Source organism: Delphinapterus leucas, chromosome 11 (assembly GCF_059928025.1).
Source record: "Delphinapterus leucas isolate spDelLeu-1000000601 "Yukka" chromosome 11, BTC_Dleu_Yukka2, whole genome shotgun sequence".
Taxonomy (NCBI): domain Eukaryota; kingdom Metazoa; phylum Chordata; class Mammalia; order Artiodactyla; family Monodontidae; genus Delphinapterus; species Delphinapterus leucas.
This window is the reverse complement of record NC_143139.1, coordinates 42376345-42404259: the sequence shown is the minus strand read 5'-3', so window position 1 is coordinate 42404259 and position 27915 is coordinate 42376345. Positions and strand designations below refer to the sequence as shown.

At 42.2% G+C, this 27915-nt stretch overlaps 1 protein-coding gene across 3 annotated transcripts in view; it reads right to left on the bottom strand.

Annotated features, from left to right (window-relative positions):
- Nucleotides 1–24078, bottom strand: part of SP1 (Sp1 transcription factor) — a 48836-nt gene extending 24758 nt beyond the window's left edge. Inside the window, exons 1-4 of one of the 3 annotated variants that reach the window (XM_089920786.1) lie at nucleotides 19650–19729; nucleotides 18421–18578; nucleotides 16594–18109; nucleotides 2487–4297 (exon numbers count right to left, since the gene is read on the bottom strand). In XM_089920786.1, coding sequence (XP_089776912.1) covers nucleotides 4071–4297; nucleotides 16594–18109; nucleotides 18421–18578; nucleotides 19650–19656 — 1908 coding nt within the window. In that variant the 5' untranslated portion in view covers nucleotides 19657–19729 and the 3' untranslated portion in view covers nucleotides 2487–4070. Of the gene's footprint in view, nucleotides 1–2486; nucleotides 4298–16593; nucleotides 18110–18420; nucleotides 18579–19649; nucleotides 19730–23511 lie in introns of those variants that run through there. The other 2 variants (XM_089920785.1, XM_022572053.2) reach the window with 2 other exon arrangements.
- Nucleotides 24079–27915: the final 3837 nt, after the last annotated feature.

Genomic DNA, 27915 nt, shown 5'->3' with positions numbered 1-27915 from the left:
CCTAAGTACAGGGCAATCAGCACAATGATTGCAAAGGCTCTCACCAGTAGGTGTCGCTGTAACTAAGTGATAGGTGTTTTAAAAGCCCACCCTCCCAGGGAAGTGTTGAGGAGGAAGAAAAAAAGAGGGGAAAGGTGTGCAGTGTACGCACAAATTTTAAATGGGACCATTTGAAGAACTATAATTCAGATGTGTCTCCATCAAAACTACATTTTTTTCCCCCAGTTTTGGTAATGCTTCCTTAACTAAACACTCTCTGGCTTTACATTATCCATCGTCAGTCCAAAGGTACACATTTCCTTTTTTTCATGTCCAAGAAAACTAAGGATTTGAAAATTTGATCATCATTAGTAACATACCAAAATTCTTATAAATTCCAAGACTTTCACTTACTTCCCATCTCTGTCAACATCATTCCATAGTGAAAACTGTTTTTCAAGACAGAGAAATGAACTAAAATTGCCTTATCTTTCTGCCAGCTCTCACCATAGTGATAATTTCCTGGGAAAGGGACTCACTTTAACATCCCTCACAAACTAGCTATAATTACCTATTATTATTCAGACTGTTATGATTTAAAATTCATTTAAATATATAATATATACCAGAGGAAAGCTGTGGAGAAGGAGCATAAAGCTTAAGAGAACATAGTTGGGAATTCTCTGCTGGTACAGTGGTTAGGACTCTGTGCTCTTACTGCTGAGAGCCCAGGTTCAATCCCCAGTCAGGGAACTAAGTTTTAAATTCTTATTAAAATTTTTTTTTTGGCTGGGCCGTGCTACTGCAAGTCGCACGGCCCAGCCAAAAAAAAAATTTTAATAAGAATTTAAAAAATAATAAAAAATTTTAAAAGACACCCTTTTTAAAAAAAAAGAGAATACAGTCGTTTGGTTTAGTAAGAACACGAAAGTGATACAATAAATAGGAGAATGAGAAAAATTAATTTTGGACTTATTTCATGCCTCTATCACTGCCCTGATTAAAGGAGAGATGAACACAATCCTAACCACTGGACCACCAGGGAATTCCCTTGACTGACTTTCGAACTGTTCATATTCAACTGACATTTTAAATTACTGAGAGCCTCTGATGATTAAAATTAATAAGGGCCATTACATACACTGTAATGCACTATAATGGTGCAGTTGGACAAACTTAGGTATGAATCCTGGTTTCACCACTTATTAGCCAAGGAACCTCTCTGAGCCTTACTTTCCTCAATGGCAAAAAGGATACTGGGATAACTAATAAAAATTAAAATACAGCATACCTAGCATTGTTCCTGACACTTAGGAGGTACTCAGTAAGTCACCGTATATTAAGAAAATAAAAAGGCTAAATGTGACTTTTAATGTTTTTTTCCTCCCATCTACACATGTACCATTACTACCCACAGTATGTTCTTTTGAATTTACCTAGGGGAGTTGTAACACCAAATTGTATCATTAGTGTTTAAAACAGCAGCAATAAATACTGTAAAACAAAGAATAAAATGCACAGTAATCTAATATTTTGTTTCTAACCACTGGATTTACCACTGAAAAAGGATAATCATATCGAAGTCTTCAAATTATACATAATTCCCATTAAAAATAGCCTGGGGTTGATTAGTAATGCAGAAATAACTGTTCTGAATACACTGTATACTTCTGAAAGGAGAAAGAAGCTGTGGATAAAATTTCACGTTTTCAGAAATTTTCCTAGATAAAATATAGCAAGGAGATGCTGTTTGATGATAAAGCATGAAAGAATGCTGAAGCAAAGTAGAGATGTACATAGTAAAGATAAGTACCTCAAACTCAAGTATACTAGAGGCTTTCGCTAACAAGACCAAATTAATTTCTCTAGTAGGGCCTGAAGAAAAATGAATAATAGTAGCCATCTATCATGTTCTGTAAATAACAGTCTAAAAAATATTTATAGTACTATTAACAGTAATGAAAACCAAAAAGGGGGTGAAAATATCCCAAATTCTACCATCACAACAAATTAACTATTATTATCCTTTTCATCTTCCCCTCAATTACTATTTATTTGCACAAATAAACTTTATATATTTATAATCATAATACAGTAACATTAAGCATAAAAATCTGAATTAATATTAAGAAGTAACTCTTCAGGGGACTTCCCTGGAGGTCCAGTGGTTAAGACTCTGTGCTTCCAATGCAGGGGGTGCAGGTTCGATCCCTGGTTGGGGAACTAAGATCCCACATGCCACTCAGCGGGGCCAAAAAAAAAAAAAGGAAGTTAACTCTTCAGATCCATACCATCCTGAGATCCCTGAAGTGACAATGTAAATAGGCACCTACATATTGGGTACCTTTTAATGATAGGGCTCTCTAAGTTTATACCCACAGTGCAATTATATAATCTGATACAGTACAGCTGACATTTTTTTGTTTTTCAAGAAGGCACCTTTTATTTATTTATTTAAATTTACTTATTTAACTTATATTTATTTTTGGCTGCGTTGGGTCTTCGTTGCTGCACACGGGCTTTCTCTAGTGGCGGCGAGCGGAGGCTACTCCTCGTTGCGGTGCATCGGCTTCTCACTGTGGTGGCTTATCTTCTTGCGGAGCACGGGCTCTAGGTGCATGGGCTTCAGTAGTTGCGGCACGCAGGCTCAGTAGTTTTGGCTCACGGGCTTAGTTGCTCCGCGGCATGTGGGATCTTCCCAAACCAGGGCTCGAACCCGTGTGCCCCGCACTGGCAGGCCGACTCCCAACCACTGCGCCACCAGGGAAGCCCCCAGTTGACATTTTAAACCTCCCAAGCATAAACCCCAAGGTAACTTTTTAATATGAGAATTAGACTTCTCCTTGTCTTAATTTGTCCAGTTTACTAGATAAATACTAAGCAGATACTCTATTTATATCTAGTGTTACAGAAACACATCACAGCTTTAAACTGTCAATGACAGTATGACAAAAGAATAAAAGATGGAAATGCTACTCCATGAAAATATACAGATGTTCATCTATGCATTTGTGAATTCCTTTTCCTAAACTGGTTTCCTTCAACTTTTGCTTAATATGGCAATGAATAATTCAGATGTATGCATTTTATTTAACGTATTCTGAGTTTTCTGTTCTGTTCTTTTAATACTGATTATGTAATAAATGAATCAGCTAACATACTCTTGAGGACTTATTCTAAGAAAATGATTTAAAATGAGAAAACTGGACTTCCCTGGTGGTGCAGTGGTTAAGAATCCGCCTACCAATGCAGGGAACACGGCTTTGAGCCCTGGTCCTGGAAGATCCCACATGCCGCAGAGCAGCTGAGCCCGCATGCCGCAACTACTGAAGCCCGTGCGCCTAGAGCCCGTGCTCCGCAACAAGAGAAGTGCAATGAGAAACCCGCGCACCACAATGAAGAGTAGCCCCCGCTAACTAGCTGCAACTAGAGAAAAGCCCACATGCAGCAACGAAGACACAACGCAGCCATAAATAAATAAATAAATAAATAAAATGAGAAAACTATATGTTCTATTATATTCTATATTTAAAATACAGGAAATCTTGAAACTGCCTGAGTATTTGACAAAAGAGAAATAAACTGTGGCAAACAACTTGATATAATATTATGCAGTAATTTAAAATCACCCCTCTGAAAGTGAAATATAAAACAAGGATCCCTACTATTGTGACTCTTATTTAAAAAGACAAGAATGAAATGAGGTACAAATATTAAAAAGGAGTAGGTAAAATTATTTGTAGATGACATGACAGTATACCTGGAAAATAACTAAAAATCACTAAAGAAAGTCACTAACAATTATTGAAAGCAATAAGATTGTAATACAGCCATTTTAAAATTAACACACAATAAGTCAATAGGTTTCCTATATACAAATAAGAGCCAGTTAGAAATAAAATGGAAGAAAAGATCCTATTTGCAATAGCAACGAAAACTATACAATACGAAGCTTAAAGTTAGCAAGAAATGTGTAGGATCAATAAGAAAATAATGAAAGTATACTATGAGTCAATCAAAATAAAAATTCCAAAAGATTTTATTAGGGGAACCTGACAAAATATGTCCAATTCATCTGAAAGAATAAGAGACTAATAGGGAAAAAAAATTTTTAAGTAGTAATAAGGGAAAAATATTAAAACTTTCATAAAGAAAGAATTATTAAAACAAAGTGTCGGGCTTCCCTGGTGGCGCCGTGGTTGAGAGTCCGCCTGCCGATGCAGGGGACACGGGTTCGTGCCCCGGTCCGGGAGGATCCCACATGCCGCGGAGCGGCTGGGCCCGTGAGCCATGGCCTCTGAGCCTGCGCATCCGGAGCCTGTGCTCCGCAATCGGAGAAGCCACAACAGTGAGAGGCCCGCGTACAGCAAAAAAAAAAAAAAAAAAAAAAAAAAGTGTACAGTTAGGTGGCATTTAGTGCATTCACGATGTTGTGCGACTACCACCTCCCTCTATTTTCAAAACTTTCATCACCCTAGAAAAGCCCCTCTGTCCATTAACGAATCACTGCCCATTCTCCCCTTACCCCATCTTCTGGCAATCACTGTCTCTATGGATTTTCCTATTCTAGATATTTCATATAAATGGAATCATACAATATGTGACCTTTTTTTGTCTGGCTTCTTTCACTTAACAGAATGTTTTCCAGGTTCATTCACATTGTAGCATGTATCACTACTTCATTTCTTTTTATGGCTGAATAATATTTCATGAAATGGATATACTACTTTTGTTTATCCATTGGACATTTAGGTTGTTTCCACCTTTTGGGTATTATGAATAGTGCTGCTACAAACATCTGTGTACAAGTTTCTGTGTGGATGTACATTTTCATTTCTCCTAGAAATATACCTAGAAGTAGAATTGCTCACTTACAAAATTTTAATCTAAAAAGTATAAAGAACAATATTCACCAGAGCATTACTTATGACAGTGAAATTTTAGAAAAAAAAGTATATCAGTAGGGTTAAGCATATCCTAGTACAAACATACTAAGGAATTCCCATACAATCATTTAAAATGATGATGTAGATGTATATTTATTATTATTTATGGAAAATATGTTTATGATATTCTATTCAGTAAATATAAGATTATGGAGAATTGTGAATAGTATGATTCTACTTCATAAAACAATATGCAGACTTCTTTGTAAATTGTACACAAAGGTACAAAAAGATATCTGGAAGGATGATCACCAAAATTTCAACAGTGATTTTCTTTGGATAGTTAATGTTCAATAAATTTTTACTTTACTTTCATTATTATTTGAATAATATTTACTTTACTTTCAGTATTATTTGCATTGTTTAATGTTTTTACCAATATCACTTAAACAGGTTACTTAAAAAGATATTTAGGGAGTTACCTGGTGGCCTAGTGGTTAGGATTCTGGGCTTTCACTGCCTTGGCCTGGGTTCAATCCCTCAGGAACTGAGACCTCATAAGCCACGCAGCATGGCCAAAAAAATAAAATATTTTTTTCCTATCCTCAAAGGTAAGTTTTCTAATTTTAGCTCTATAGATATTTATAAAGTGAATGCTTTGAATTTCCCCATTTCCCACAATGAAACTGTAATTTACATAGCAGTGTGCGTAACCAGTGTTCTCCCTTTAGATCATTTATTCTGCACCTATATGTTTATGGTACCAAACATGCTCTGTATAAAGAAAAACAGAGGTGGTTCCTGCCCTTCAGGCATTTAAGATCTAAAACACTGACATACCTAAAACTGTACAAAGAGCAGCTAACAAATGTCTTAGATATTTGTTTGTATGTATTTGTACATCTGTGAATTTACATCACCAGAAAGAACTGAGCAGCTATAATCATCCTTGTTCTTAGATGAACAGAAGTCAAGAAATTCCAAAATCACTAAATTGAGTCGGTTCAGACCTAACCAGTTTCTCAATTTTTTACTTTCCTTTTGCGACAGAAGATTAAAACAAGTGAGTTTACACACACAACCATTACTTGATAAAACATACAGTTCAGCAGCAATTATAAAAAATTTTAGAAGGGCAGACAAATCTTGTGAGCTTTAATAATATTTATAATGTACCATTTTGTGACCTGGGATATGGGTAAAAGAATATCCACTGTATTATCCTTTACACCTGCCTAGATGTCTTAAATTATTTCACAATCATTTTTGAAGTGTTGAGTTTTTTCTCGGGGGGTGGGGGTGAGATAGGTGAGACAGGAATTAGCTGAGATTACAAAAGGAAGTAAAACAGTGATTGAGTAAAACCAAGTTCTAGAAAGGTAAAAGGAAAAAATAAAATTGTTTTAATGTACAGAAAACCAAACAACTCTTAAGAAAATAGGGACAGAAAAATGATTCATTGAAACAGAAATTGAGAAACCTAATTATCATTATATGAAGTGTCAGCAAAGTGTTCATCAAGGAGAATGTTTTTCTAGCAAACAGTCTACATCAAGTTCATAACCAGGCCAACGATAGATGAAGAAACAGAAAATCCATGGGTAATCTTAAAAACCTCTACTGTCAACTACTGTTTTTACTAGAATGGTTTATGAAAGAACAAAGCATACTGGTTGGAATTTACTTCCTTTGGCAGTTGTGGTAGTTCAATGACTACACCAATGGACAAGAAACATAATGGGTGAGAAAGAACGTGAAGGTCTAGACACAACAACTTGAAAGAGCTGCCTTCAACTAAGTGATTAAAATCCTACTTTTAAATGGATGGAAGACAGAACTTTTATTGAGAGGTGGGCACTAATATGTGTTGAGCACCTATTATGTGCTGTCACATGTTCTCTACCTCATTTAATCTTAATAATCCCATGGAGGTAAATATTAATACTAACTAACTCTCTCTTACAGATAAAGAAACCTCAGCTCATAGCGGATGAAGAACTTCCCCTAAGTCACATAGCCAGTAAGAAGCAAAGTTATGATTTGGATCCTAGTGTATCACTCCCCTGTCTACACTGAGTATCTCATTCAGGACAAACTTTCTTTTTCTTTCACAAAGGATTTTCAATTACTTCTAGTTTCAGAGCTGGAGTTATTTCATCCAGCTAAACTGTTCAATCTTATACTACACAGGATGTGAGACTTGTTCATCTGCAAAAACAGTATTTAAAACAAAAAACAAACCGCAGTATTTTGGCTTTAAGATCCCACTTACAGTCAGTCATCTATAACTTCCCATCCAGAAGAGTACTAACCAAGTAGAAAAACTTTTCCCAACAACTGTTCCCAATCTCCCAACAATTTTGTGGATTTTTATATTGTACTTTCAAAGAGTCATTTCATTTTCCCTCCTAACAGCATCATAGCAAACAGGAAAAAAAAGAAAAAACAGTACTCTTTAGCGAGTGCCTGTGTTTGTTCAATAGCACCAACATCTCACGGGAGGTTGGGAATAGAAATGGGGGTGGTGTGGAGGTGGTATAAGAAAACAGGAGACATGACACAATGTGACTCATTTATAAACAGAACCATTCATGTGCAGCAGTAGCTTTCATTTTCAGCCTCCATTTCAGGTTTCAGAAGGCAGCTGCATGGGCCTGATGGTGGTTTTGAACCAGAACTAGAAAAGCCTTAGAACTTGACTTCTGAACAGAAGCTCATGTTTTCCAAACATAACCTTTGTATTTTTGTTTCCTCTAGGTACAATATTGTAGAGCATGCTGAGCACAATGCCAGGTATCTCCAAACCATCTGCTCTACTGTGGTCCTGGGATACCTTGCTTTTATGAGGGGGTCTTCAGATGATGCAACATTAGTAGTCCTTCAGTAACATTCTCATTAAGAGAATCATTCTGGACAATACTATCTATAATACTGACGCTTTATGGAGCTAAAAAAATGAAAAGTTTGTTTGAGGCTTAGCTTTTTGGAAAGGGACCAATTTCTTGGGTGGTACCACTTTTAAACAGCATCAAACTCCTTTGCAAGCAAAGCTATGATTAAAACCAAACAGTCCATGGAGTAAAAATTTTCAACGCTAGGAAAGAAGTACGGGAAATGAAAGTGCCTATTTCATGTAACCCTTATTACATGTGCCTATTTCTTAAAGTTTAAATGCCTATTTCTTAAATTTTTATGGTAAAACCCATCTAGATAATGTAATATGATAATACTTTATAATGTCTCCATTCTGGTTATTGCAATAAAATTTTAAGACTTAAGTCAATTATTCATCAGAATGTTTTCAGGAATAAATCAAAGAACCATCAGTAATTTAAGTCTGGATGCATCTGAATTTCACATTTCAGTTAAAAATAATACAATGTGGGGACTTCCCTTGTGGTGCAGTGGTTGAGAATCCACCTGCCAATGCAGGGGGCACAGGTTCAAGCCCTGGTCCAGGAAGATCCCACATGCCGCGGAGCAACTAAGCCAATGCGCTACAACTACCGAGCCTGCGCTCTAGAGCCTGCGTACCACAACTACTGAAGCTCACATGCCTAAAGCCCGTGCTCTGCATCAAGAGAAGCCACCGCAATGAGAAGCCTGCGCATCGCAAAGAAGAGTAGCCCCCGCTCAGGCAACTAGAGAAAGCTCGCGTGTAGCAGCGAAGACCCAACACAGCCAAAAATAATAAATAAATAACATAAATATAAAAAAGAAATGCATAATAAACGACCCTTCACAATCCAGCCCCAATTTCCCTTAAAAAAAAAACAAACAACATTGTACCTGCTGTATTAAAAAAATAATAAAATCAGGACTTCCCTGGTGGCACAGTGGTTAAGAATCCACCTGCCAATGCAGGGGACATGGGTTCGATCCCTGGTCTGGGAAGATTCCACATGCCACGGAACAACTAAACCATGCACCACAACTATTGAGCCTGTGCTCTAGAGCCCGCGAGCCACAACTACTAAGCCCGCGCACCGAGAGCCTGTGCTCCGCAACAAGAGAAGCCACTGCAATGAGAAGCTTGCGCACTGCAATGAAGAGTAGCCCCTGCTCGCCACAACTAGAGAAAGCCCACGCGCAGCAACAAAGACCCAATGCAGCCAAAAATAAATAAATAAAATAAATTTATTAAAATAAAATAAAAATAATAAAATTAAATTAAAAAAAAAAACATTGTATATCATGACAATTTTTTTCCCTTTTTTTTTTTTGCCGTGCCGCACAGCTTGTGGGATATTAGTTCCCCGACCAGGAATCAAACCCACGCCCCCTGCAGTGGAAGCTTGGAGTCCTAACCACTGGACCGCCAGGGAATTCCCTATCATGACAATTTTTCATGTGCAATCTTAAACGGTAATAATTCCTGTCTCAAATCTCAATCCTTGAGCTCCATTTTAAGCATCTTACATTACAAATATCCGTATTTAAATAATGTAAAAGCAGCTGGATATCAGCTATAGTGTATTAATGATCTTGCTCCATTAGATTACGAAATCTGGAAATAATCTTATAGGAAATCTGTAAATAATCTTATCTGGAAATAATCTTATAATCAGACAAAAAAGCTTAAAATGTAGTTCTAACTGATAACATAGTATGGAAATGTAGTTTTTTAAAATCTTTGTTTATAGAAGCTAAAAGCAAAGCTACAAAATACATTTCCTCAGAAAATTAAAAACAGAATTACTTGGGAGTTCCCTGACGTTCCGCTGGTTAGGACTTGGCGCTTTCACTGCCGGGGCCCAGGTTCAATCACTGGTCGCAGAACTGAGATCCCCGCAAGCCGCACAGCACGGCCAGAAATAAATAAATAAATGAAAAAATTTTAAAAAATAGAATTACCATATGATCCAGCAATCCTACTTCTGGGTATATATCCAAAAGAACTGAAAGCAGGATCTCAAAGAGATATTTGCACACCCAAGTCACAGCCACACTATTCACCATTGCCAAGAGGTGGAAGAAAGCCAAATGGCCATCACAGATGAACGGATAAAGAAAATGTAGTATATACATACAATGGAATATTATTCAGCATTAAAAAGGAAGGAAATCCTGTCACATGCTGCAATATGGATGAGCTTACAAGACATTATGCTAGATGAAATAAGCTTGTTGCAAAAAGACAAATACCCTATGATTCCACTTACATGAGGTATCTAAGGTAGTCAAATTCATAGAAATACAAAGTAGAACCTACTTTGTATGGCTGCAAGGGGCTGGGAAGAGGGGGAAATAGGATTTTAATAGGTATAGGTAGTGTTTCAGTTTTGTAAGATGAAAAAGTTTTGGAGATCTGTTGCATAACAATGTGAATATACTTGATATCACTGAACTGTATGTACACTTAAAAATGGTTAAGATGGTATGTATATTTTATGTTATGTGGGTTTTACCACAACTAAAAATAATTATTTAAAAATATCTATATTACTTTTCATATTCTTTTGTTTTAGTCAATTTTTCCTAAAACTACATAAATGCTAGGGATTTAACAGCAACCAAGCAAAAATATCATTAAGTACATCACAATATATATACAAATCTCTTTCCTCTTTCCATGCATCTTCTTTTACAAACTTGAGCCAAAATTATAAGTAAAAGTAAAAACAAGTATTAAAGGACATGACAGCATTTTTATTTATTTTTTTAAATAAATTTATTTTATTTTTGGCTGCGTTGGGTCTTTGTTGCTGTGCATGGGCTTTTCTCTAATTGCGATGAGCAGGGGCTACTCTTCATTGCGGTGCGCGGGCTTCTCGTTGCACTAAGTGTAGGTAACTATAACGCAACAGCAACTGGAGCTCCAAGAAGGCCCGGGAACATACCTGTTTCAATGAATTCCAAGAGCCTAACACATCTGACACACAATAAATGCTCAATAAATTTTGCTAAAATTCAGACTTCCCTGGTGGCGCAGTGGTTAAGAATCCGCCTGCCATTGCAGGGGACACGGGTTTGAGCCCTGGTCTGGGAAGATCCCACATGCCGCAGAGCAACTAAGCCTGTGTACCGCAACTACTAAGCCTGCGCTCTACAGCCCACGAGCCACAACTACTGAAGCCCGTGCGCCTAGAGCCCATGCTCTGCAACGAGAAGCCACTGCAATGAGAAGCACATGCACCACAATGAAGAGTAGCCCCCATCACCGTAACTAGAGAAAGCCCGCACGCAGCAACAAAGACCCAACGCAGCCAAAAATAAACAAATAAATTTATTTAAAAAAAAGAGAGAGTAGTAGTGTAGTGGAAAGGATACTGATCTGAAGTCAGAAGACCTCTATCACTCTGTAAATTTTGTCAGTGACCTTTGGCAAGTCACTGAAATCTTTCTACACCTTAGGTTTCCAAAAGGAGGGTATTGGAGGCACTTCCTTGGTGGCACAGTGGCTAAGACTCCATGCTCCCAATGCAGGGGGCCCGGGCTCGATCCCTGGTCGGGGAACTAGATCCCACATGCATGCCGCAACTAAGAAGCCCATGAACTGCAGCTAAGGAACCCGCCTGCTGCAACTAAGACCCAGCACAACCAAATAAATATATTTTTTTAAAAAAAGGAGGGAATTGGAGGGGATCCTCACCCCCCTTCTAAGCAATCCAAACAGGGTCAAGTTAATGAAGAACATATGGAATAATCTGAAATGATCCATCTCAATAGCATTTAACCTTACTTAGATTATTTGCAGCAAATATTTGATTTCCTGTGAAAACCGTTTAAAATTTTTTTTTCAGAGATGTAGATTTTTTGTTTTGTTTTTCTTTTGTTTTGGCCTCACCCTGCGGCTTGCAGGACCTCAGTTCCCTGACCAGAGAATGAACCCAGGCCCATAGCAGTGAAAAGAGCCGAGTCCTAACCACTGGACCACCAGGGAATTCCTTCAGAGATGTAGATTTTTAACCGAGTTCTCTCATCTTGTAATGGGCAAGTCTTTGTCTTGACCTGGATATTTTATATTTTAACCGCTTCTTTGAAATCATTAAATTATTATTTATTTTGCACACAGATATAGGGTGAGAAGGATTCATAGTAAATTAGACAGGCACGCCCAACTTGTCAAACGAGTTATACTATGCAGTTTCCATAAGCCACTCAAGAGTTTAAAACACTGGAGTGAGGAACTTCCCCGGTGGTCCAGTGGTTAAGACTCCACGCTCCCAGTGCAGAGGGCCCAAGTTCGATCCCTGGTCAGGGAACTAGATCCCGCATACATGCTGCAACTAAAGATCCTGCACACCACAACAGAGATCCGTGCCGCAACTAAGACTGGGAGCAGCCAAATAAATAAACGAATATTTTTTTAAATAAATAAATAATTAATTAAAATTAAAAAACACTGTAAGGAAAAGTATAAATTCAAATTACAGCCCAGATTTGCAACCAACTCTGAAGAAAAAAACTTTCTTCAGAAACTTTTTCAGGGTCTTTTAAGGGGCCCAACTCTTAAAACCTAGAATAGTATTAACAATGTAGTCATAGTGTGGCATATACCTTTTAAATAATGCTTCAGAACACCAGGGCCTGTATAATAATGCTAAATGTTACAGAAAGGGATAGTACTATTGTGATATCCCTTCTGTATGAAATATGAAAAATATGCCTGTTTTTCAATTAAACAGCAAATTGAAAATTTTCAACTAATTATTATCTATTAATGTTTACAGACACCCAACCAGTAACTTACAAAGCGTTATGTAATAAAGCTTTTCTACAGATGTTCATCTTACATTTAAAACATTTTCAAGGAGGGAAAACAAAACAATCAGAAGCAAGGAATGAGCAGAACTAAATTTTTAGTGCCAACATTTATATGCTACTTTACAAAGTAGAACAATTAAAGGGAAAGGGAGATATGAGAACAGATACTAAATTTTTCTGAAACACTAGGCACCCTTGTGCTCGTTATTTAATTAAGAACTAAAATGGCCACATTACACAATGCAACAGGATTTAACAATGACGTCATTGACAGAAAGCCACTGGAATGAATAAATAGGAGCAATTGAAAAGGTCTCAAGACTGCCTTCTCAGTCTTTTCAAATCAATCAAGGCGCCTAGGTTTTAAAGGAGACCTTTTCTACTTAAACTGAACTCGTTTAAAAAGCACTTAAAAAATCACACTAAGAATCAAATATAATATTAGATACAACAAATGATGCAGAAACATTTTATATTTGATAAAAGTATTATTTTAAAATAGAAAATTCTCTTGTATGACCTTTTGCACTAGAATGTTAATTTTGAACACATTTAAATCCTCTAAACCTACTTATCACTAATGTTCAAATGAACTAGTCTAAAATACAAACTCTCTTAACAAATTAGGTCTCAGCAATCTGACCCCAACTTTAGCGACACTTGGCAAACCAACTCTGGTATCGCATTCAACTTAACTTCTAAGAGGAGACATTTTCCTGACCCCGATAAAACTGAGCAGATGTGAAATTTTTATTTTTAGTGCCTGAAATTTGCTTCTTGAGTGAATTATAGCCATCAAGGAAATGTGCTCTATTCTCTTGCCAAAGCCCACCCCTGCACTCTTTATTAGGCAGAACTCCCACAAAGTCATCCAAACTAAGTCTTTCAAAACCAGGCCCCTCCCCAACCTGGGGGAAGAGTTTTCTGGATTTAGCAGTGGCTGAGAAAAAATCTGAAGCTTTAAGCTTAAAAAAAAAAACAAAAAAACAAAAAACCACGATCTTTGAGCATATGACTAGAAAATGAAAGGGAAAAGGGTGCTGATAAAGGGGAAAGGGTGTTGATTAAAAAAAAAAAAAGCTGCTAACTTAAAAAACAACAAAAACTAAGAGCCTATAGATCATTTCACTGTCTGGAAACTAAACTCAGTTTACTGGGTGGTCTCTTCTTCACTACCACCCACCAGGGGCAGAGCTGTGAAAAACAGGAATACAGAGACGGCGGGCTTATTTGGTTCTAAGTTTGTGCCTTTGCCTGTATATTCAAGCAAACAAACATAGTGAAAGTCAAAATGAGAGCTTAGAAGATTTTTAAACGTTACTTTTAAAAAGTAATAAATGTGGGAATTCCCTGGCAGTCCAGGGGTTGGGACTCCTTGCCTCCACTGCTGGGGGGCGGGGGGGGGGGGGAGGGGGGATGGGTTCCTTAGATCCCTGGTTGGGTAACTAGGATCCCACAAGCTGTGCAGTGTGGCCAAAAAAAAAAAAAAAAAAAAAAGAAAGAAAAGTAAACATACTAAGCTGCAGTCTTCCACAACCATGTAATAATAATGTCTCACTTTGCAAAGTGCTATCTACCTACCTCTCTGTGTGTTGTAGCTTACAACATGATTTCATATCCAAAGCTCTTTCCACTACATCATACTGCCAAGAGGTTGAGTTTTTCTAATAAAATAACTATATACCAGAAAAACCATATATCAGAAATAACTATATATGAGACACTTTGTAGCAGCCACACAACAGCTAAGGAGCACTAAGCTTCCAGGAAATGACTTTATTATCTTTCATTAAGGCTGAAGTCAGATCAATTGAAGGGGAAAAAAATGTTGCACAAGTATGACTAACCAGAAAGTAAGAAACGTGTATCTTCAGAAACCACTATTAATAAAGCGATCTCAACTCTCACAAAATGGCCTTTCAGAGCCTCATTCTCTCCTTAGTGAATGACAAACTGCTGCTACCTTACAAAAAGGCATGCATTTTCTAGAGCTCAGAGACCATCAGTAACAGCTAGGTCGGTAGCCCTATCTTATGACATAGTAAATGGCAGACTTCCCCAGAGCATGATTTAGCAATGAAAGTGTCTCAGAACTGTTCCTTAGAGCTGAAGTTATAAACCGTTTAAAAATTGCAAGGATCCAAATTATTACTAACTAGAACAATCTCAGTTTTGCTTTCCTTTGAAGAGCAAAACTGCTGGATACAACCACCTAAGAGCAAAGAGAAAACAAACACACAAATGTAGATTACCCAGAAAGTGTCTAATTTTCCAGGCTGTTGGGTTCAGTTTTTATTAAACTTTTCCCATTTCTACTCCCATAATTTTTAGCCTATAAAAAACTTGCCAGCTCTAGAGCCTTAAATTTCAAAGAAACAAAAATATCTTTTCCAAAACATTTTAAACAGTCTAAAGGATTTCTCATGTCCCAAGTTAAAACTAACAGGTAATGAATGCCCCAGACTAGAACTAACAGCAAGTAGTCTCATCACTTAGGTGCTTCCCAGCATCTCAAAGTACTCATCTAGAAAATAAGGCAGTTGTATGAGACGATTTTCTCAGGTCCCTTCCAGCTCTAACTTTCTATTCCAAGATCTCCAATTCACTAAGAAAATTACTGTCTGTTAAGGCTCAAAATGTACTAATTTTAAACACACTACAAGACTGTAAGAAAGTAGGGAACTTGAGCAGACCTCCCCAGCACAGATTTTCCTAAACTGCAAGAGGCAGGAAATATGGTTGCCTATTTGTTATCCTCTCTTACATAAGAACCAGTCTAAACGGAATGAGAACTCTATAATAAAAGTAAACAGTTAATAAACCCACACATATTCCAACAGAAGTAGAAGTTTGGTGGTATTAAACTATTTCCCATCATAACTTGTATATATCATGCCAGAATATAAAAATGTGTATGTATCCTAATGTGCTTTATTAAAGATTAGCTCCATCACCATGGAATTTAAAATGATAAATTCTAAATAAACTAACTTTCACCTTTTAAAATAAATGTTTTAAATTTCAAATTAACCAATACTAGTGAACATAGTTCAAAATAAATGACTGAATAGTAGCATCAACTGATTCAACATACATTCCAATATATACCTCTTCCCTGACGACTCTTTCCCCTTCAAAGTTCTCCTGATTCCCAACTCCTCTCAGCTCCACCTCCCCAACTCCATTCTGGTCCCCACTCCCTTTCTCGCCCCTCCCTTCTCAACCACACACTACTTTCAAAGCAGACTAGGAAGTGGCTCTCTAATATAGGAAGTATGAGAATCACCTAGGAAGCCTAAGAAACAAAAAATAAATTAATTAAACAAAAAAAGAATCACCTATGAAGCTTATTAAAAATACACATAAGTACTTTCAAGGTAAGTAGAGGTTGAAAAATTAAACCTTGCTTGCTCAGAGGGTACGCTCTTCTGGTTAACTAAAGATTAACCAGGGAACTTATTTTGTTGAAAAGTCCTTTGGAATCCATCACTTTTCCCTTGCTTACAGTACATAAGAAGTATCTGATGATTTAATAACTGCCCTACAAATAGGTTAAGTTTATAATCAATTCCTATCCCCCCGCAGGGGTGAGCCCTCAGGCCAAATAAGGCCCTCACTGGTAAGAATGGTTTTGTATTTTTAAAATGTTGCAAAAACCAAACAAAAAAGTACATGTAACTGAAACCACACGTGGCCCACAAGGCCTAAAATATTTACTGTCTGGCCCTTTACAGAAAAAGTTTGCCGACCCTTGTTCCGTAGCACCAAAGGCACTGAAAGTACAGAGACCCCAGGGACATTGCCCAGAAGGGCTCCTTTCTCATCAGATTAACTGAGGAAAAGAAAAAAAGGTTCCATTAAGTCAGTTCCAAATGACGTAGAATCATTGCTATTTCTCTAATTGACTTGCCCTCAAGAAAGTGTTACCCTCAAAAGATTCTACTCCCTTCTTTAGACTCAATAGTTTCAGCTGGGATGCTAAGTAGCTCTGGAGATAAATACAAAAGATTTCAAGCCTTACCTGAGGCATTTGCTATAGCCAAGGGCAGGCTTGGAAGCTGGTGCACCTGGATTCCTGAAGCACCCAATGCACTGAGGTTAATGGTCTGGAGGCCAGGCATGGAGGAGAGTTGAGCAGCATTCACAGTGACTGTGCCAGCAGGGATGGAAGCAGCTGAGGCAATAGGTGTAAGGGTGGTACTGCTGCTGCTGGTCTGCCCCAAGGAAACACCCTGCATTGGGGCCAAGGTGATTGTCTGGGCCTGTGGGTTCTGAACTTGGAGGTTCTGCAGCTGAAGAGTCTGCCAACTGACCTGTCCATTGGGCCCCACTGTTGGTGTCCGGATGATGATAGGGCCAGAGTTTGGAACAGCCTGAAGCTGAAGGTTCTGGAGGGTTTCCTGGGAGATAGCTTGAGTTGTAAAGGTCTGCCCTGACAGTGGGGCTGCTTGGAGGGCCTGGAGGGCCTGTCCCCCTTGAACTAGTTGAGGCTGGATGAGAATTTGTTGTTGTTGCTGCGTCTGCTGGTTTTGCTCTCCCTCTTTTTGTTGACTTGCTTGCAGTGAGCCTCCAGATGTCTGGTTCTGCTGGATGTTCAGAGCATCAGATCCCTGCAGCCCACTGACCCTCTGCGGTGTCTGGCTTTGAGAGTTGGTCCCTGCTGATCCGCTGGTGGTAAAGTTCATAATTCCCATGTTGCTGGTGGTAGTAGTTGTTGAGTAGCTATTGGCATTGGTGAAAAAGGAACTGGAACTGGCTTGTGATGATACCAAACTGGCAGAACTGATGGCAGTCCCTGAGGTGACAGGCTGTGAGCCACTCTCCTGGGACCCAGAGCTGCTGATCGTGACTGCCTGAGAGCTAGGAGTCAAGGTAGCTGCAGAAACGCTGTTGACAGGTAGCAAGGTAATATTCCCATTCAGGGCCACTGGTACATTGGTCACATACTGAGTCTGTCCTGAGAGTACATTATTAGCCAGGCCTTGGAGGGGGACAGCCTGCTGGAGTAGGTTTGGCATAGCAGCAATGATGTTGCCTCCACTTCCTCGATTTGTGATGATCTGTTGGTTTGCACCTGGTATGATCTGTATCTGACCTGAACCATCCTGCTGCACTTGGGCCCCAGTGGCAGCAAACTGCAGCTGTTGCCCATCAACGGTCTGAAACTGTGGGATTACTTGATACTGAATATTAGGCATCACTCCAGGCAGTCCTGTCAGGACTTGCTGGTTCTGTAGGTTGGAGGTGGCAGCCACAACATACTGCCCACCAGAGACCGTGCGATTCTTGGAAGACTCACTGCCATTGTTGCCATTGGTACTGCTGCCACTCTGTTCCTTCGAGGTAGGGGTAGCCCCAGAGGAGGAAGAGATGATCTGCCAGCCATTGGCACCCTGGGAAAGTTGTGTGGCTGTGAGGTCAAGCTCACCTGTGCCCCCTGACTGGCTTGGGCCCTGGGAGTTGTTGCTGTTTTCATTGGGTGACTCAATTCTGCTGCAAGTTGCTGCCAGGAGGGCCAAAGGGGATGGCTGGGATTCCTGGCCAGAAATAAAGGAGAGGAAAGGAGTTACTTTAGTGACACCCATCTGCCAGCCCAGGGGGTAGTACACAAAATATAAACAGCAAAACAACAACAACAAAAAAAAAACCTAAACAAAAAGCTGACCTATCTATACTGCTGAAATTCTCATTTGGGGGATCTCCAAGCTACTTGTCTCTCTGTGCTTACTTCCCTATTTATAAAAGTTCAGCCCTTTCTTAAATATTTTCCTATGAAAAGTAAGACAATCATCTACGAATATTTACATCCTCTCAACACCTTCCCCACTCTGTCCAGATCATCACTTACCTGCCCTCCTCCTCCTCCACTGCTGCTGCTACTGCCTGTGCTGCTGCTTCGAGCCTGAGAAAAGGCACCACCACCATTACCACTGCCCCCATTATTGCCACCAACTCCTTTTTCAATCTTCACCACAGCTGTCATTTCATCCATGGAGTGATCTTGGTCTAAAAAGAATTTGAAAATAACTTAAAGTTGGAGAAAGGAAAAGGGTAAAGTGAGGAAGGGTAAAGGAGGCTGTGATGAAACAGAAATGACTAACAGGAAGGTGAAACGCGCCAGTATTAAGAAAAAAAAAAGGATTGGGGGAGAAGAAACAGTTGTAGGACCAGTAGGATGTAAACTAGGCTAGGTGGTGCCAAAACTGGGCCTCGACTCTCCCTTGCACAAAATTAAACTCAGAAAACACTGAAAAGTTGCTTTTGATATAGGAAATGTGAAGGTCGGTGGGCATGTTGAAAGAGTTTAAAAGTATCCTGGGGAAAAAAAGGATAGGTAAGGCACAAAACAACACGTGAGTGGATGGAAAGCGAGCTAAAAGTAGGGTCAAAGGAGATAAGGAAAAAGAAAAATTCAAGTGTAAAAAGTAACAAAAGGGAAGGAAGAGAAAGGGGAAAAGAACAGATAAAAAGTTTGAGTGGGGAAACATCTGTGAATACTAGTAAGGGGCTAAAGAGGTCCAGGCGTTAGAAATCAGGCGTTTCGGGGCGGCTACAGGGCGGGCCCTAGAGTGAAAGGGCGGTTTCGGGGTGAGGGGCGTGGAAAGGGCGGGACGGTAGGGGGGAGGGGTAATTTGCGGGGGGGGAGGGGTAATCTACGGCCGGGGGGTGGGGGAGGGCCCTGGGGCCGGCGGCGACCAGAGGGCGGACCAGGGAGGCGGTTGGCCCGGGCGGGGCCTGCACTGCTCGGGCCGCCCCCGCGGCTCCAGCCCCTGGCAGGAGGAGCCTCAGGCGAGCGGCCGAGTAGTGGGGGGTAAGGCCCGTCCCCCGTGGCCGGGGCGGGCAGGGGGCGGGCGAGGCCACGCTGCCCCCTCCCCCGGGGCGGGTGGCCCATCCCCCTCCTCCGCGGAGGCCCCGCCACTGCCCCTTCTCCCTCCCTTCCCTCCGCCCCGGGCGGGACCAAGGCCGCCGCCGCCGCCTCCCGCCCGTCCCCCCTACGGCGGGGACCGCCCGGTCGGCCCTCGCGCGCGCCCCCTCACTCCCCTCCCACCCCTAAGCTTGGAGTGGACTCATCCTTACCGCTCATGGTGGCAGCCGAGGGACGAGCTCAAGGGGGTCCTGTCCGGGGGGGTTGGGGGGGGCCAGGAAAAACGCGGACGCTGACGAGGCAAGCGAACCCGGACCGGACAGGGAGGGGGGGGGTAAGGAGGAGGGAGCAGCGCGCCACAAGCCCGGCCTAGGCCCCGCCCCTTCACTGCTGCCCCGCCCAATGAGGGAGGGAGAAAGGAGGGACTTGCAGAAAAAAGACGGGTAGGTTGCCCAATGGGAAGACTCGCTTGCACTCTTAAGGCGTGCAAGACAAAGTTGCGTGCGAGGTGTCCGCCCAAAAAGAGCGCCCTCTCAGTTTTAAAGGCCAATGAAAGACGCAGGAAGTGAAGGTGGGCGGGAACTAGAGTTGATAGGCTTGAAAAGAAGCCAGTCAACTGCCCGGCGGGCTCCCTGAGAGGTAGGGATAGGAAGAGCTTTCATTGGACTGACAGAACAACAACCAACCAGAACCCTGGACGTGCCTGGGCAAAGTCCTGGTGGGAGGAGGTAAGAAGTAGACAGGAATGGGATAGGATGAAACTGATCAAAACCAGTCAGAAATCAGGCGGGCAGCCAGGAAAGTTATGATTGGATTAACACTGAAAAGAGACACGATAGGACGCAAGTTGACGTGAATAAAAGCCAATTGAACGCCGCGTGAGCTCTGAGGGCAGGAACCTGGAGTGGGCAGAGGAGAATTGGCGTCTCCCTCAGTCATTCAGTCCAATGAGGCGGCGGGGGGAGCCTGGCACCGCCTCCAACTTAACCAATGGGCGTTACTAGAGCCGGGAGGGAACAGGGCTGTGCCAGGAGAAGTCCGTCGCCATTTTGGCCCTCCTCAGCGAACGTCTTCGCCGTGATTAGGTAGCAACGCTTCAGCGGAGCCGTGCAGCCCAACAAGTGTCAGGGCCGAGCTACTCGGCACGTAGGTCTGCCTTGACACCAGGGCTCGCTTGAGTCTTAATGTAACCGCTCTTAAAAGTACTTCTCAAGTCTCACTCTCCCCCGGGTGGGCGGACAGGCAAGCGGATGCCTCTGAATGTGGTGTAAGCCCTGTAGATACAAGCGCAACGAAATCTGGGGAGGGTGTTCACACATTCAGTTAATAATGTGCTGACCAATTTGAACGGTCTTTGTGACTGCAGCAAACGCCCTTTTATTAAATTCCCCCCAGACAGAGGTGCTAGCTACTTAAGGCGGGTTAACTTTTCAAGAGCTTCCCTTTGAAGACTAAAGCATGTTGGAGAACTTCCCAGAGTCAAGATTCTGTAAGCCACTTCCCCCCCCCCGCCCCCTTTAATTGTAAATACAGTCTAAGCAAAAAGCAAGCTAGCAAGATAGAGTTCCTGCTTTTTGCAACTACAAAGGTTAAAGGAGATCTTTCCTGAGACACCTGAATTTCTGGTCTCCCATTCTGCCTCTCCTGTATGCTAGTTTTGGTGGAGGCAGCCTGGGTGGTTTGTCAATAACATGACAAGGTCATTCTCTTTCTCACTTGTATGTTATATGTTGGCACTTCATTACCTGCAATTCAGTACTTGATAGTGTCACGTTTTGAAGTCTGGATTCCCCCAAAACTGAGACCTCTTGCTGTTTTGGGCAAGGCCTGAAGGTGAAAGCCTATAGTGTTAGGTGCCTAGGTCAGCTAGGTATCTTGCATTCCTTATGTCATTCTCATAAGGAAGATATTAGTATTAGAGATATTATGTATTTTATAAGTGAAGAAATTGAGGCTGGGAAGTAACTTGCCCAAGATCACAAAGCTAATAGGTTGTACTGCCATATTCCAACCCAGAATAGTCCCACAAAAAGTCTTCTATAAATTCTTGAGTGAATAAAGCAATGCCTTGTATAACCATTTATAAAAATGGGCTTAATAAAAAAAATACTTTAATTTTTGGCCACACCCCACTGCACATGAGAGCTTTAGTTCCCTGACCAGAGATTGAACATGCACACCCTACATGTAAGGTGGAGTCAACCACTGGATGGCCAGGGAAGTCCCAAATTTATTTAGTTTTAAAAAAGCTTTTTATTGTTACCTTCTAACTCCTGAAAAAAATCCTGCCCATACTTCCAGAACAGCTCAAATGGTATCATACTCCTATAAAACATCACATTTCCATTAATAGCATCTCTCCCTAGGTCAAAGTTTCTCAAAATATAATATCAGAGTCTTTATTGGTATCCTCTGGACTGCTTTTTTAAAAAGGTGGATTCCTAGACCCCATCTCAGACCTAATAAATGAGATTCTCTAGAGTGGGGCATGAGAATATGCATTCTTAAATAGCTCTTTCAGGTGATTAGTCCCTAAATCAGAGTTTAAGAAACACTAAGGGAAGAAATTGGAGAGAAGAAACTTCCAGAAGGAAAGAAACTTCCTGGAGGGAAGAAGCTGTATTACTCATCTTTGTAAACCAAGCTCTGGAGATTCCAACAGCTGTTTAGTGTATTTAGCAAAGGGCCACACCCAAACTTTCTGGGGGGGAGGGAGGAGGAACTAACAACGTGGAGCAGCCCTCTGAACTTTTCACGTGCTTTGTCTAATCCTTTCAACCAATTTAAGAAATTGTCATCCTCTTCTACAGATGAGAAACCTGAGGCTCAGATACTTCAATTAAATTATGACTGTTTTGTTTAGTTCCAACGCTTGTGTTTTTTCCAACAACTCTAAGCTGGTCTAAACCTGAAATGGGGACTAGGGTTTGATTTTATTCCACGTAGTGAGAAAAACGGCCTAGATTTAGACTCAGAAATTCAAGAGCCACCATCCTTTTCACAATACTCTCTCCTTGCTTCTCCAGGACAAGACAGAATTCAGATCCTGGCTAGTGAGGGATGTCCTCGACATAAGCTTGTTTATTGATAGTTCCTGAGAGCATATGGACATGATCCATCTTGTCCAATTCATCTGTGAAAACCTGAACAAATTTAATTTTTTTAAATTAATTAATTAATTAATTTATTTTTGGCTGCGTTGGGTCTTCGTTGCTGTGTGCAGGCTTTCTCTAGTTGCGGCGAGCGGGGGTTACTCTTTGTTGTGGTGCATGGGCTTCTCATTGTGGTGGCTTCTCTTGTTGTGGAGCACAGGGTCTAGGCGCACGGGCTTCGGTAGTCGTGGCTCGCAGGCTCTAGAGTGCAGGCTCAGTAGCTGTGGCGCACGGGCTTAGTTGCTCCACGGCATGTGGGATCTTCCCAGACCAGGGCACGAACCCGTGTCCCCTGCATCGGCAGGCGGACTCTCAACCACTGCACCACCAGGGAAGCCCTAAAACTGATTTTGAAGCTGCTCTTTGATTCTAGCAATTTCCCACTTAGCAATCTGGTAGCGGGAACATTTTACAAATTAAAATACACAAATGATTCAAAATTCTCCTTTTATACCATCATTGTAACCTCCCTCTCAGTAAGCTCTCAACTACAGCTGTTAAGAACAAAACACACTAAAATTTCATTTACCTGTCCTACCTTCTCTAGGATAAAAGAGTGTAGGAAAGAAAAATAGTCCCTGACAAGAAAATTAAGTCTCAACGGTCTTATAAACCTTTACATTCTAGCTCTCTGAACAGGAAAACAAGCCTAGATATTTCACATCATGCACGCTCAGGTCATTTGCAAGGCAATGGTGACTTGGAGGAGCTAAATGGATCATCACAACACGCCCTTCAGTCTTTTCAGGACCCTGCAAAGGCAAGTAACTAAGAAGAACTCTAACAAGAAGGGGTTTCTTTCTGTTTGAGAAGCCCAGATGAAAATGTTGATGAAAAATCCGAGACAGGCTACAGATATTCTTTACTATTATTATTATTTAAAATGACTCATTCTGCATCTTTGCCGGCTTTGTTTCCTTACCTGAGATGCATCACGGTTCATCCCTGCCTAGACTCTGCCTGGTACTTGGAAGGCCTTCTTCCAGTCCGGCAACTAGTCGGTGGTTCTGGCGGTCTTGAAGGCCCTGGACGAGGAAGAAAGGCTGGGGGAACCGGGGAGTTTTTTGTCTGAGAGTTGGGAGGCATAGTCAAGAACACAATTTAGTTATTGTTGGAGCTGAACTCTGGCCCAAACTTCTGGAATATTCTCTTTTCTGAAGAAGACTGCAAGAAGACAGGCCTGACTGTAAACCAAGCTGATGGTCCCTGCACCTTTAAGACCCTTTGGCAAATAAAAGTAGAGGTGGTTTCAGGCATGGTGGGAAAGAGGAATAGAAACTGCTGAGAGACACGATCCATCTGCATTCTTGACAGCTAGAGGAGGCAAGTTGGAGTCACCAGGGAGGCTCAGAGAGGAGCCTGGACCCCACAGTGAACAAGCAGAGAGCTTCACTGAACATTTAAATCTGACCCCTAGGGACTCCAGCTTAAAACAAACACATAATCAAAACATTTCCCTCCCTCAAATATCCAACCCCCTCAGGCTCCTCAGCTCACCAGACCTGGAAGGAAGCCTGTGCTTACTGCCAAGTTACCCTCACCAGTCACCCCCATCGCCACCGCCACCCGGACCTCTGCACCCCCAGGGTGACTGGGGTACTGCCTGGCAGTTCAGCATTAAAAACAAAACAAAACAAAACAAAACTTCCTCTTTTAACCAAAAATGAAGCAGTTTCCTTTTCTCCTTCCTCTCCTGGGGAAGAAGCCCTGAGACCCCTCCGGAGTACAGAGCTGAGAAGAGAGCTGCACCACCCCAGCTTCCCACTCCCGGAAAGGAGAATGGCCCCGACTGGTTCAACAGGTCTATAAAAAGGACCTGCCCTGCCGGGGCACCCACAGCAGAGGCTAGAGGAGGAAAGGGGAGGGGACCGGAGGGGTGCCGGCGGGGGCTGGCCCGGTTTCCCCCTCCCACGGTACTGGGGCCACCCTGAGGGCGGGCAGAGCGCCGGGCTGGGGGTGGAGGGAGCTGGATTCATAAACAAACCCGCCTGGGCCACGAGGTGCCCAGAGGAGTGGGGTGGGGTTTGCCGGCCTCTCAGGCCCAGCCTGGAGCTGGGACACTGGTGTGGGCCGGGCCGGCGCCTCTCCACCCCCAGTTTCCGGCTAGCGGTGGACCAGCTGGCTCTCCCCAAGCGCTATACCCCTAATTCCTGCTTTGCCCTCCCTCCCTTGAGCCCGAAAAGCCAGCTGAAGTTCGTAGAGGCCTGACACCTGACTCCTCTTTTCTCCCGGAAGTTTTCACTGTTCCCCCAGGAGAGTGGGTGGTTCCTGCGGGGGAAAGGCCCTGGAACACCATGTTCATACCTTCTTGAGGTGCCCAGGGAGATGGTGGAGAGGGCAGGAGCTTCACAGGCTTTTGCCACCAAGAGAGGTTTTCCCAGCGCTGCCCTGAGGCCGATGCCCAGCCTAGAGGTAACCCTTACCGCGTCCTGCCTTCTCTCTGCCCTCCCCTCACTCACCACTGTAGGTGATCAGAGGTGCCTGGACAAAAGTCCCTGGGTGTCTTCCAGGAAGAACTTACCTTCAGCCACTCACAAGACTAGTAACTAATACTTGTAGATAGTATAGTGTCTCTTTCTTACTGATTGGGAAATAAATTTAGAACTTGAGAAGTGTGTCCAGCCAAGGTCTCAAGGCAGAGAGGTTGGTGGGACTCCCTGATGCCAATTCTACTCCAGCATTTCCGAAAGTGTGGTGGCATTGAACATTTCTGTATGTGTTCTTTGAATAAATTTTTATTTTATTATTTTTTTATACATTTATTGTATTTTATTTATTTATTTTTGGCTGCAGGTCTTCATTGCTGCGCGTGGGCTTTCTCTAGTTGCGGCGAGCTGGGGCTACTCTTCGTTGTGGTGCGCGGGCTTCTCATTGCAGTGGCTTCTCTTGTTGTGGAGAACGGGCTCCAGGCGCCAAGCTTCAGTAGTTGTGGCATGCGGTCTCAGTAGTTGTGGCGCACGGGCTTAGTTGCTCTGCGGCATGTGGGATCTTCCCAGACCAGGGATCGAGCCCATGTCCCCTGCACTGGCAGGTGGATTCTTAACCATTGCGCCACCAGGGAAGTCCCTAATAAATTTTTAGAAAGAAATTGAACTACATACCAAACCTATCATTTCACAGGTGTTATTGTTAGGGTGAAGAAAAAAGTAATGGTCCAATGGTTAAGACTCCGCATTCCCAATGCACGGGGCCTGGGTATGATCCCTGGTCAGGGAACTAGATCCTGCATGCCGCAAGGAAGATCCCGCACTCGGCAACAAAGATCCCGCATGCCGCAACTAAGACCCGGCGCAGCCAAATAAATAAATATTAAAAAAAATAATAATAATAATGGTAGGGCTTCCCTGGTGGCGCAGTGGTTGAGAGTCCGCCTGCCGATGCAGGGGACACGGGTTCGTGCCCTGGTCCAGGAAGATCCCACATGCCGCGGAGAGGCTGGGCCCGTGAGCCGTGGCCGCTGATCCTGCGCGTCCAGAGCCTGTGCTCCGCAACGGGAGAGGCCACGACAGTGAGAGGCCCGCGTACTGCAAAAAAAAAAAATAATAATGGTATATTATGGAACAAGGGAAGCCTGATTGTGGTAAAAATAGGAAGGTGGAGTGTGATGGATGGACCTAGAAATTATCATATTAAGTGGAATAAGTCAAATAGAGAAAGACAAATATCATATAATATCACTTGTATGTGGAATCTAAAAAAAATGATACAAATGAACTTATTTACAAAACAGAAATAGACTCACAGACATAGAAAACAAACTTACAGTTACCAAAGGGGATAGTGGGTGGGTGGAGGTGGTGAGGATAAATTAGGAGTTTGGGATTAACATATACACACTGCTATATATAAAATAAGTAAATAACAAGGACCTACTGTAGAGCACAGGGAACTATACTCAATATCTTTTAATAACCAATAATGGAAAAGAATCTGAAAAAGAATATATATATAACAGAATCACTTTGCTGTACACTTGAAACTAACACAACATTGTAAATTAACTAGGCTTCAATAAAAATGTTAAAAAAAGAAAAAGAAGGTGGAGTATGAATGACTGAAGCTGGGGAAATACATGGTAACATCCTGATCTCACCATCTTACATGCAGCTATTTCTAAGAAAGATGAGGGAGAATGAGGATTCTTCAGTGAGGGGCTAGTCCAGGTGACCCACAGGCTTCTTCTAGCACTGACATTCTAAAGTTTAACATCAATCAAAGAGTATTTAAGGCAGAAACTGGAAGCCAGAGTACAAGAAAAATTGAGCCAGCAGAGTCAGGAATTTTCTCTGAGCCTCACCACCATCAGGCCAACCGCCAAAGGTCCCAGATTGGAAGAGGAAGGCTTCCTGATCTCCACAGTGGAGAGTGCAGGACACGGTGAACAGGTCTTGAAATGGTTTGTCTCCCCCCAGTCCTGGGGAATTTTGCCTGGTTAGTCTCCTCATTCCTACAAGGTGCACACAGCAGGGCTGAAAGGAGGCACTGCTGCCGGTGTGGTATCTCTGTCCCAGGACCCTCTGCTCAATCCTGCCAAAGGACTGAGCCAGTCCAAGCTGCCAACATCAAGCTGATGCTTCTCTGAGTGCCTCCTCCCTGACCTCAACCCACACCGTGCTGCTAAGGCCAGCAGCCACGGAGGCTGGGGCCCAGTCAGAGCTCAGCCTCCAGGTCCAGAGGTGGTTAACTGCCTAGATCCCCTCGGGCTTAGCTTCCTCCAGCAGCTTCAAAAACACAGGACACCAGACCACCAGCCATGTGCACATATGTGCATTATGTGGCCCTGATATAAGGCAATATGAAGAACGTTGCATCACCTAACAAATATTCTTTCCAAGAATATTGAACCTGAATCTAAGGAAGTCTTTAGATCTAATCTCCAGTTTCCAGAAAATATGGGGACTGGAGGAACAAGGTAAGTCAAAACACAAAGAAACTAATCAGAAAAATCCAAAAGGTAGGTCATTCTACAGGGTAACTGACTATTTCTTCAACAAGTCAATGGAGGACTTTCCTGGCAGTCCAGTGGTTAAGACTCTACATTTGCAGTGCAGGGGGCGAGGGTTTGATCCCTGGTCGGGGAACTAAGATCCCACGTGCTAGGCACGGCCAAAAAAAAAGAACAGGTCAGGGCTTCCCTGGTGATGCAGTGGTTAAGAATCTGCCTGCCAGAAATAGGGACACAGATGTAGAGAACAAACGAATGGACACCAAGGGGGGAAAGTGGCGGTGGGGGGTGGGGGGAGACGGTGGTGGGATGAATTGTGAGATTGGGATTGACATATATATGCTAATATGTATAAAATGGATAACTAATAAGAACCTGCTG